The sequence below is a fragment of the Lissotriton vulgaris genome, chromosome 5, assembly GCF_964263255.1.
Source record: "Lissotriton vulgaris chromosome 5, aLisVul1.2, whole genome shotgun sequence".
Classification (NCBI taxonomy): domain Eukaryota; kingdom Metazoa; phylum Chordata; class Amphibia; order Caudata; family Salamandridae; genus Lissotriton; species Lissotriton vulgaris.
Genome location: NC_141693.1, coordinates 409,416,973 through 409,429,730, shown reverse-complemented (window position 1 = coordinate 409,429,730; position 12,758 = coordinate 409,416,973). Strand labels below are relative to the sequence as shown.

General features: G+C 39.2%; 1 protein-coding gene across 2 annotated transcripts in view; it reads right to left on the bottom strand.

Moving 5' to 3' along the window:
* ARID5B (AT-rich interaction domain 5B) overlaps window positions 1-12,758 on the bottom strand; it is a 538,980-nt gene that overhangs the window by 29,721 nt on the left and 496,501 nt on the right. For both annotated transcript variants that reach the window (XM_086921775.1, XM_086921776.1), the window contains one exon: window positions 9,389-9,587. In XM_086921775.1, the coding sequence (XP_086777901.1) occupies window positions 9,389-9,587 (199 nt within the window). The remainder of the gene's footprint in view (window positions 1-9,388; window positions 9,588-12,758) is intronic.

The following is a 12,758-nucleotide window of genomic DNA, read 5'->3' as shown; positions in this document are numbered from 1 at the left end:
TATTCAAAGGTCATCTGTGCAATCCATGAATATGGCCTGCACCCATTGGGGTTGACATCCAGCAGGCCAGCAATTGCTAATAATTGTGGTTAGACTCACAACCAGACATAGCTTTAAAGACCTCAATGAGGGGTCACAGCAGATGCCCCATCCTGCAAACAAGGACAGACTGTGCAGCTTAAACAATTTCCACTGACTTCTGCGGGGGTAAACAGATTTACATGGCCATGCACGACAAGGAAAAGCAAAATGTGCGGAATCACATTTTGTTCTTGCACCTCAAAAATGTAACTTGCAAACATAGCACCTTTGAGAAGCTCAGCCACTCAAAACAAACACCCACTAAGGCACTCACAATGAACAGTGAGACGAGACACTGAAAAGTGGGAATAAAAACATTCATTATCAATAGTGTAGAAGTGTAAACTAAGGTGTAACTGAACAGTGCAAAGAAGGGACTGCACATAGGAAAGGAGCACCCGCTCATAAAATGCAGATACTTCATCATCTCAACCATCTCTAATTAATCCACTGGAACAGGCACAGACTTGCAGACCCCATTTAAGCACAGAGATCTACCTCGTCAACATGAATTTCCTACTGGCACTGTTTTGTCCTGAGTGTGGAAGCACAATATGTTCTCACTCCAGCATGTCAGTGGAGTTTTGGCCTAACTCTCCAGTGGTCATCTTCCAAGCCCCTTCCTGTACTAAGTACCTCTTGACACCAAGTCACACTTTCAATGCTTAAACTTGTGCTGGACAGCGGCACAACTGTGTTGTGTTGAGGCAAACAAATACCTGAACACAGCTATGTGGATTTCTAGTTTCTTTTTTTAGAATGGTTGAGAAGATAGACATGAGGTCAAGAGTCTTGTACTAGAATGAGCATTTAGTCTTTTATGAAGCTGGGCATCATGCTAGTGACTAAGGCCTGTGTAGCAGGTAAAGACTGGCTTTCACTTTCTGAGGAGATACTCCTATACACTTATTTGTAGAGAGGGTTCCCGAAGCAGCTTTTGGTTGTTGGAATAACTACGGAGTTACTTTGACTGATGTGGCACAGGTGAGTATGGATATAATACCATCTAGACATTCAGGTATGCTGTTTTACGCATATCATTGAACAGTTTCTGAATAATTGTGAAAGGCGGCAATGATTCAGGTTTGAAGGAGTGCTAGACTTGGCATTCTCTTGATTTGGGAGGTGGTGGAGGTGCATTTGATTTCTGCAACACGTCTGTGTGACGAGATCGGAGTGTGTCTACATGGTACTATGATATCCAGTAGTGGGATCAAAAGTTACTTCCAAGCTTGTCACATTGCAGTTGAGGGCTCAGAATGGTAATTTCTCAGTTGATGAGTATTGGGGTTAGAATGTACTGTGGTGCAATTCCTACGACAAGTTGTATAGGCAGTGAAGCAACATGCGCCACAATGTTTGTAGTGGGTAGTGTCAGATTTGTCTTGGTGCTACTTCCTACTTTGCCTCCAGTGTTTCTGTCTGTATGTTTTATATTCATGTTGCTCGTGTATTCTGTGGTCTTGTTTGTCTGGAAGTTAGGGATAAAGTGCCTTGGAGACTTACATTTATTTTTAATATTTTTTTCTGGATATTTGTTGATTTCGTGACAAAGAATGTGAGTGTAGATTGAATCTTATTTTGGCCTTAAATGGTCAGGTGAATGGGAAATAAAATTCAAAGAAGATATAGGGTCTGGTAGAATGTTTGTGTGTTTGAATATGCTCACAGAGGGCTGGTGTTGATTTCAGGTAGGGGTCAGTTTGTGCCAGTCTAACAGGGCTGAAGGGGCATTGATATGTAATATTCGTTCCAGTGCACATTTTCTATGTCTGAGCCTTTCCATTCCATATGATGCTGTCAGTGGATATGGTGATGTTAGAAAACCAATGCCCATATTCAGTATTGTATAGATTACTGAAGACAGTATTTGAGTGTGTCTTGAAAGGATAATGTTCTAGATCAGAAAAGGTCTGCCCTTGTACCTGTCTCTATAGTAAGGCACCCATCGCTTCAAGGATTTGCTTTTGCATGTTTTCCTGTGGCGTGTTAACACTTAGTCCTAACAACAGTTGCTCACCAGTGAAATGCATATTTATTATGTGGCTATGGAATTCTGGTCTATAACCTAAAATAATAAGTCACAGTACAGCTGAGCCACTGGTGAGTTGTCTGTTATTTACATCAGGAATCAGGCCCTTGGGTAAGTTTTTGGAATGTAATTGTCCTTCTTGATTGATACAAGTGGCCCTTTGTTGTGCTCTTCAGAAAAATAAATCAAGTCTTCTAAATCCTTCCAAAGTTTGTGTGAAGATCTGTTGATCTAAAACCTAGAATTGGCATCTCTCCACTAGGTTGTCACTTCTTTTTGAACCATCTTATCCAGAACATCTAGTTTTTTCTGTCTCTATCAGGTGCTAATCTGGGAGTAGAGAACTATTCATTGGTAACTTGTTGCTGGTTGTTGCAATGAGTAGATCAAGAACTGCCTGAGAGTTTATATATAGGATTTTGCAGTAAGACCCTGAACTTCTTTTCTAATTTAAGACTGACAGACGTTGCCTCCCTTCATGGATAACACTAAGTAACAGAAGCATACATTGATTTTTGCTCCCTGAAGAAGAATCAAAGTTTCAAAACAAAACAAGACTTGTTAGTATTTTCTTGCATCTTCCTTTCTAACATTTGAGCAAATTGCCATGACAGTTTGAGATATTTCATCTGCTGACTGTTGGTGAGTGTGTAGGAAGTAGGATACAACTATTTTTCATAGTCAAGAGGATGAGTTTCAGGTGTCTTAAGAGTGAAAGGTTTTACAATATCCTACGATTTCAAAGCTTATGTCAAAGCTTTTTTCTTTGAAGCTCATGTTTGTGTTTGGAAACAAACAAAGAAGTGGTGCCATAAATGCTGTTTACCTTTCAGGGAATCTTTTTGATGATTTAGCCATCTTGGCTTCCGGTTGACTAGGCCTGGGACTCTTTGGTTCTTCCTGCACCCTGTTCTTTGGTGTTTTTGGTCACAAAGTACTCATTAGGGGTCTGATTACACATCAGATGTATTCATTATTTTCTACATTGAGTGCATTTGTTTAGCTTGAATGTTTTAGAGTGTTATCTCCTGACAATTTCTCTTTCTAGCACAGAAGGTTTAGAGGTGTTTGTTGTGTTAACTAAAAGTAACTGATCCTGGTGAGACCGCTACTTCTGATTGTGGTCCTCATCAGAAGTAGAGAGTTGATCTCCCTGTACCTATTCTGTTTATTCAGTTGCAGTACCATCACTATCCATGCTGTAGCCAAAATCCTTATATGAGTCAATTTCTCAAATCAGACCTTGAAACTAGTGTAGTTAGCAGAAACATTTTCCTTGCATGTTTTCAGTACTTGCTCTGAGTTGGTAGTGAACCCACAGAATACAAACATTACACATTTATTTAAGTGTATATTTGGGTATGGTTGCACATTGGCCAGTCTAACATGCACAGTGCATCAACAAAAAAGGAAAATTAACTGAGTCGGATTATGTTTAAAGTCCATATTGATTTGCTAAACTGTCAGACTTGCTCTATTGTATCATTTTAATGTCAAATATTTGTTGTGGTCCGCCTTTGAAGTAATTCTTTGGGGTTTTAAGGAAATTCATTTTCTGGTAATGACTGTCACCAAGTACCAAAATCTCATATTACAACCAGCCATAAGATGATGGTGATTACAATGTGCAGATTTTGGGCTTATGGTCAACATCATTATGAACCATACAAGACAATGTATGACACCCTAAAAAATCAATGTTATTGCTTTACCAAACTCAACCTCCAACTCGTGTAAGAATGCGCAAGATGTTTATCTTCAAAGGTTCTCATTGCTATGTAAACTGAAAGACTTGCTTCACCAAACCCAACCTCCAACTCGCGTAATAATGCGCAACATGTTTATCTTCTCATTGCTATGTACACTGAAAGACTTTTTACACTTTGCTTTACTGCTGAATCCCAACTTTTTGGCTTCAATCGGCAAAGATCATATTTGCATTTGCTAGATGGTCTTAGGTTCACATTTCCAGCTTGCTCAATTGGACCCTAAATGTTTCATTGAATATATATATATATATATATATATATATATATAAATATATATATATATATATATATATTTGTTCCAACGCCTGCTCACACAATTTAGAACAGACCCCAGCACGCTCAGTGTTGCTCGTTTTCAGTGTTTATTTCAGCCAAATACTATCAGGTAATACGTTTCGACCGCACAGGCGGTCTTTCTCAAACCTGTAGTTTAACCCATGTGGGTGTCGCATTGATACAATATTAAAAACATTCCCATTGTACATTCTCCAGAATTCCGGGCAAATTCACATGACATTATTATCCAATCAATGATGACCTGGAGCACCATGTCATATTTGATAAAAGGCTGCCTGTGAACAAGGAATTAAATTTCAGAAACGCGTAAGGTATGAAGCCGGTCCCAGTAATTTCTGCTTGCCATCTGCTAGAGGCCTTGTTATGAGTGCTGGCTTCATCCTTCAGACAAACATTTGCTTCAATTTATAACGGCAGTCCAAGCCGTTGGAGTCAGCACCGCTGCAACACAAATGCAGGTTTGTGGGTCCACACTTGCAGACTAAACGGAATACAGAGGGGGCATGTAATGAAGTTGTGAAGGACAAGCTGTTTGCCCTGATGGACAATGGGAATGTTTTTAATATTTATCAATGCGACACCCACATGGGTTAAACTACATGCTCCAGAATTTCAGGCAAAGCCACATGACATCATTATCCAATAAATTATGTCCTGGAGCACCATGCCGTATTTGATGAAAGGCTGCCTGTGAACAAGGAAGTACATTTCCGAAAGGCATGAAGCCGGTCCCAGTACTTTCTGCTTGCCATCTGCTCGAGGCATTGGACATATATATATTTGCAAGCGATATATATATATATATATATATATATATATATATATATATATATATATATATATATATCACTTACCGCTAGTACTTCTGAGTTATCCAAAGCCACGGATGACAGATAAAGTGTTCTTTCAGTATTTTATTTGAATACCGCCATTACGCGTTTCAACTCTCAGGGTGCCTTGATCATATGCCAACGTTGTGGTATGTTTGTTGTTTTTTTTAAAGTGACATTGTGCTTACGTGAGTTTACAAAAATCGACGGTCATGACAATGGAAGAAATACTGAGTTTGTAGTTTCACATGGTAAATTAAAAAGTGACATGGTAAAATACAGTTAAAAAACTGATAATCATGTGTCAAACAAGAGTAAAAGTAGGTACGTCAATGTAAAATATTTCTGTTACTCATACTGAAATTCTGTTTTAAGAAAATGATGCCTTAAATTATATTATGCTATACCACAGAAGATTAAATATATCACATCCTCATGTGTCTGCCTTAGTCGCCTTCCTGAACCTGTGAGGTCAAAACACGTTGGTGGGGGTAGAGGTGTTTGAATAAAAGAGGAATTTACTAAGATTTATTGAGTGTTGCGTTCCTTTGCATAATATATATATATATATATATATATATATATATATATATATATATATATATATATATATATGAAAAAACAAAGGTTACAGGGACGTTATAGCCATTTAGATTAATTTATTTACAGTTAGGAAAAATAACGCAGCCACAGCCACAATTTTTAATGCTCGATGTATGAATGCATGCTTGCATATATTAAACATTATGTACTACACGTTCATTTGTATATATGACAACATGTGGTATGTCGAAGTTGTCTGAAAATGTATGCAAATAGGAAAAAGCTCAAAGAAATACATAGATGTAACTGCAACATTTTTGTACATATTTTACATTTGTTTTTCAAAATTGGTGATTTGTTTCTATAGAACTGAATGCTAGCTAGGTAAGGTAACCTGGACAATCTATTCTGCTCCATCCAGATGTAGCATTCACACACCATTTACACTTTTGACACTGAGGGGCTTATTTCGATGTCAGGTGAAAGCACCGTCACGGAAACGGGACCAACCGACCTCCGGTTGGCAGTGCTGACTGCCTAATCATGATGCGGCCACACACATGTGGTCGCGTACTCCCATTCCGCTATGGGAGCTCATGTTACGGCCGTAAACCAGTCATAACACAAGTTCCCTTAGAAGAATGGGAGTCTGTGTTCATCCCTCTACCCTGTGGCAGGCAGCTCAAGGTGCCTGTTATAAGGCGCAGGGCTCAATAAGGGGGCACCTATGGCACCCCCCCCCGGCCCCCAACCAGAGGCCGAAACAGACCAAACACGTGTTCCAACAAGGTTTCCATGTCAGAAAGGCCAGCATGGAAACCCTGCTGGAAACCGTGCATCGTAATCCAGAAGGAGGAAATGCCTTCCATTTGGATTATGGGCCGGTCTCTGACAGGCTGATGGGCTCCTGGAGCCTGTTTGAAACCAGTCGAAATTTCCAGCCGGTTTCAATTCTGACTGGCTGAATTGTAATCAGCCAGCCGGAATTGAAACCAACGGTCTCGATCATAAGGCCTTCGACCTAAGGTTGGAGGCTTTACGACTAAGATCGTAATCGGGCCCTAAAGGTACAATTTTCAAAGTGATGTACCTATCTTTGTAAATGTGCATGCTAACTTTCACTGCATTTTAGTCCCAATCTACAACGGGCAAGGAGTGCAGAAGGGCAGAAAATCCCCTGTCTGGCAAAATAAGTTCTGACCTGACTTTCATAGTTAACCAGGGTGTGGAGTGGGGTTTCTTTAGAATCCAGTGTCAGCACAAGTAACGAGTGGAGGAGGATAGAGGCCTGATCATGGAAGCAGGACGCATGTCCAAACCCTCACCATTATTGGAAACATGGGGATATGCAGGGGAGGCAGAAAGTGAATGTAATAACAATGTGTAACCACCCAGAAAGAAACACTGTTTAATGGAATTCACAAACATTTAGAAATTAATGTATGTGAGTTTAACTTGCATCTCAATAAATATCTGGCATCATTTTTTTCCAGAAAATGTGCTGACATGCATCAGTTCATCCCACTTTAATAGAGGTGTGTATAAGATCGGTGGTTTAATCCGTATGTAAGTGAGGCAAATATAATGATTTGGTTGTGGCCAAGTATGCAGTCTGCATTTGGGCTCCATTTATTTATTTATTTAATGAGATTTTCTATCGCGCGAACATTTTAATGCGATTTTCTATAGCGCGAACATTACCCGAAGGTGTCCGAGCACTTTACAATGCACATATGCAATCAATATGCACATATTCATCCTATTTTACACATGCACAAGTTCCTTTCTTGAATCAGCTCATGAACAAATGCACTTATCCAATCAGCATACAAATACATAAGGAAACGTTTTTATTAAATCCGTCTCTACCTATGTGGCTATTGCTTTGACTCCTCTCCAACATCCAAGATTTGGGAAGTCCTTAAAGCAGTTACTCACTGCCCAGCTTGCCAGTTCTGACTACAGCTTCCCATAGACTAATCTTTAAACCCTTCTTTCTACTCTTGCCATTGTCATGCTTTAAATTCAATTTTCCTATGCCAGGTTTGGATAGGAATTGAAGACGGGTTAAGGAGAGCAGAAATCAATTGCATTTTTTTAAGCGTGATCAATGTGACTTTTTGGGCATAGATTTGCTATCCAACGCCTTACTTTTCTTTTTGCAGTGTTTATAAAATGCGAACTGGACCCAAGGGCATCGGAGTGTTTTAAATGAGCACCAGATTACACTACATAAGGTCAGATTCAGTTGGGGTTTTTAGGCATGGGAGATGAAGTGATTTGCCCAGAATCACGGAACGCTGAGCCGGCACTGGGACTCGAACCTGGTTCACAAAGTGCAAAGTCTGCATCTCCTCCTGCCTGTTATGAGTTTGTACCGATTTCCTAGCCCTTTTGTGCCCCCAGTTTTAATCTTATAGATGTCCTGAGCACCCCACTCGTGATGGTAGGTAACAGAGAGGCCGTGGATGCTTTTGGGTGGTTCCAAATGGACAGTTGACTTCACTGAGGTACTGTTTTTTGATACGCACCTGCATCAGCTCTGCCCTGAAATATGCTTGTCTTTTACCCACTAGCAAACTGCTTTCGGTGATGTCAGTGCGCAGTGGAGGATACATCAAACCGTGCAATATTCCTTTGCTTCTTTCAGAAGTAGTCCAAATTATAGCCAAAGTAAACAGAAGAGGTTTCTCAGGTTCAATACTCGCATCTGGCAGCCATGGAGATGAGAATGTATCAGTATGACCCTTTAGCTAAGCAGGGAACACATGCAGTTGCAAAGGCTGCAGTGAAACCCAGCCTTGGGCTGAAGTGACTCAAAATCCTGCTGCACTTTGAAGATGATAGGAGAAATGACACCCGGCCTTGCATGGTGCTTGTGGAGAGAAATTTGATCCATCGCCCTTTTTGTATCATGTTTAACATATGTCTTTGAATTACTATATATATGAAAGGGATCTACGTTGCATGATCTTTTGTGTTGTTTTGCTTTCACTCATCTTTTGGATTAGTTACATACGCAGAGACTTTACTTATACCAAATATACAGCTGCGTTGCGCCTACCCTTCGCCCAAAAACTCAATGTGCCTGAAGGTCATTATCCTATGCAAAGGCTAGAAATGCAGGTTAATTTTTAAACGGGGTTACTAATATGTTAATTTTTAGTGGACAAACAAATAACAATTTGTTATTGGGTAGGAACTGATTATTCCTGCCCAATCTGCTTTCAGCTTGAGACACAGCAATACCATGCACGTCATTTAGCGAATAATATCAGATTATTCACTATCAGTGTAGTATAAAAACAGAGTATGGTTAGCTGGAATTTTACACTATCTAGCAGCTGAGGTAAGTAAACAATGTTTTTATATGTATGTTCTGTGCCTGAGTGAATGTATGTGCAAGCATGTGTGTTTGAGTCAAAGTAAAGGTCAAATGGCATGTGATGTCCCTTCCCCTACCCGTGACATTTTGGTGAATTTAAATCCATGAGCAATATTTGACAACATTTGTATCTTTCCAATCAGAAATACTTTCAAGGACCAAGTACCACTTTGTCAAGTATTGTGGAGATATGTTTTCCTACAGGTCATGGAGAGGGAAAACAGAACATTATGAAGCAAAATTAACAAAAATGTAGGTGGGAATCTGTAATAATGGAGACGCAAGTCCAGGTCAAACTTGTGTAACAAATTCTACTGTTTTATCAGTTAATAAATCTAAAAGCTTTAGACATGAACAATAGCAGCGATAAACCGAAAATGTGACTCGGATTACTGTGTACACACAAGCTGACCTAAAACATACACAAAGAGTTCAAATGTGCGTAACCCACCTCACAGGGATCCTGAGGTTTCTGGACATTACTTTTTTCTTTCTTGCTCTTCTTGGAATCCACTCTGATGTGTTTGGCTGAGGACTCTTCTGTTTTTATTTCCCCATCCTGTGCACCCTGTTCTTGCTTTCTAGGCTTTACTGGGGGCAGGGGTTTATCTTCCTCGCCTTTAGTAAATCTCTCATACGGGAGAATTAATCTGAAAAATATATTTCACAACAACTTAACAAAACAGATGAAACTGCATCACAGCACAATTTGGGCTCAACAAACAATTACAGAACGTATCACTTGTTTCTTAAAAGAAATAACATTTGTTTTATGCGGAAACATTGTCTCAAACAGACACATATCAGGGTAATAGGTTAAGATACGAAATAGGAAAGACATGAATTACCAAGTTGGCCTTTTGAAACATATTACATTCTACACTTTATTCATGCTAAAAGCTGTTAACAATGTAAAATATTCCAAATAGCAAATACATTATCAAGTCTAATGAGTAAATAATCTAATCACTTGCATTTGTGTGCTTAGCAGAGAGGACGCGATTAAGCACTCAACTGCTAAGGAAATATTTTCTGGCACTGATACAATAGCCACGACTGGAGGAACACGAAATAAAAAAAAAAATGGCAAGACAAACATTACCATGAATTAAAAAAAAAAGGGCAAGTCAAACATTACCATGAATTTAAAAAAGAAGGGCAAGTCAAACATTACCATGAATTAAGAGGGTCTGCAAATCCAGCAAACCAAATAGTCTACTCACCCAATGTTTCAACAAAGCACCAAATAAAAAAGTACAGTGTTACTGATCTATTTTTGTGTCCCTGCCTTATTTAGTACTTAATCTTAAAGGGAACAAACCGGTTCAATTAGGAGCGAGATGGATTGTGTTACAATCTCAGTTTCAACTTCAGTGATTAAAGGTTTTATACTGCAGTTGACATGATTAATGACTCACTGTGGGATTGCAACAGGACTGCTTGGCTTAAAAAAAATGAACTTCAATGCAGCAAACAATGTTGTTTTGAAATGTAACAAGATGACTCAAAAGAGAATTCTATTTTGCTTCGAAATAACATACCTCAGATGATTACGACGTCCTATTCAAAGCGTTTGTATTCTTAGACTGTCAGCACAACTTTAAATACACATTTATGCTGGTAACATAAGAAGGTTCACATCCTAACACACAAAACACAAATTAGACATGCCCGCTACAGCAACTGCGCCTCAAGGTTATCCAACACACACACTGGGCCGACTGATTGCATCGTTTTTTAATAAAATGCAACACATTTCATAATATAACATAAAAATAATTTATGTTGTATTGAAGCAAAATTCATTAACTGAGCACGTTCTGGCTTGGTATGTGCAAAGAGGCGTGAATAATACTTTCGAGCCATGGATCTGGCAGCCGGCCAGCAGTGAAGCAAAGCAGAGCCCAGAGGGAATATTTCATCTTCAGATCCCATTACAAACTCAGTTTAAACATGTTACAGCTGCTAAAACTAGAAACGACTCCCTCTCGACAGACTCCCCAAAATAACACAGAACTGCCAAATACCTGTTTCCCACTGTCATAGTAGAGTTAATGTTTATGTAACAAAAAGGTCTCGCTATGCAAAAGGGGAACAAAATCCCGTTTGTATTTAAAATTACATAATTCCTGTTGCTAATAGAATATTTACTCGAATGTGTTTTATCTCACCAGCCAAACAGTGTGATGCTGTCATATATAAATAACTTCTGTGACTAACATGCTGTCATGTACACACGTATATAGCAACAAATGTTTACAATTTGGTACAACTCAACGTTGTTACCAATACACAAATTAAACGTGAAGAACTGACAGCTACAGAAATCAAGCACGCATAAATTGAGCCTACAGAGATTCAAAACGTGCTTTAACTCACACAAATGTACTTGAAAATGCTTCGACTAAGCTGTAGCAAGAAAGAGGGGGTGCTGCAGGTCCCCAAAAACTCACATGTGCTAATGTGTTAATATAACCACATTCACGTCGCTGTGTAAACAAAAAGCTTAATCTACTTTGTTTCCCTAGGTAATAAAAGGCCCTTTTTTAAAATCAAAAAACTGTACGAGGGGGAAAAAAAGATGTTTGAACAGCTGTTCATGCGTACAAATGAAATAATAATACTATCTGCAGCCCTGTGGTAAAAGGTATTGTGCAATCACCCTCTCGGTTTCACAGAAGTGAGAGCATTAATTCAGCAATGCTGGACTCGACCACATCAATCACTCTCAACATTCTTTCCATGCGGCCTTTTATGGTAATTTATACAAAGGTCCCACCTCTTTATTTTTCATTGACAGCATCATCACAGTACTAAAACTCATTAGTCTGGAGCTAATTAGTAACCATGGCTAACTAACATTTCCTCTTCCAACCTTGAGGGATCAACTGGGAGAGCAACAATTTCATTTTAGTCATTTTTCACTGAGCTCAGCAATTGGCACTTCAGCTGCAGTATAAATACACTTCACACAGCTGGTCAAAGGCCTCGCGCCAGGAGCAGAAAATCTGGAATGAAATGCTTCTTGTATCTGGGAAGCGGCATGACTAAGGTAAAATGGACGCGAAATAGAAGCATGGGCTTGTTCTCATCTTGGCCTTTAACGGTCAGAAAAATCACGACATGTCACCCGCTTTCTCTCCGCCATAATGAACGATTGTTTCAGTAACAACAACTTTCAGGTTAAAAAGGGGGCGTTAAAATGCACTATGGTGCTGCAGAAAATGGCCTTCATGGTCATTAAACAGAAGAAATGCTCTTTCCTGCAGACATTTCCTTTCTTTTGCAATTTTCATTGAATGCTTCCTAACACCTGCAATTCAAGCCACAATGCCAAAAGGCATGTTTTTAAATATCCCTGGCACACATACAGGGATGGTTAGGGGGCACCACAGGTGCCCCCCAGGTCCTATAGCTGAGCTTATATTTCCTTGTAGAAGAGGGACTATGAAAAAAGAATGATACCTCTGTGTAAACCTTCCTCTGAGACAAGTTTAAGGGACACCTTAGTGGACAGATTAAAAGAGCAATATGACATAAGTTAGGCAATGAGGTTTAAGTTTAAGGTACTTATAAAGGCTATAACATAACAATGAATGATAAAAAAATATTTTCTTCTTTTATGGGTCCCCTTGGTTGTCATATCAGTTCTCTTTACTTTGTATATATAGGCTCTTACCTTACCCAAGATAATTTGAAAGCAAACTATACAGATCAACTACAGACAAAATCTAAGATGTCACAGTCTACACAAGACACCTAAAGTAACAAGGTTCCCATTCAAGATATGGTTGTCAATGATGCATCCCTATGGGAAATAG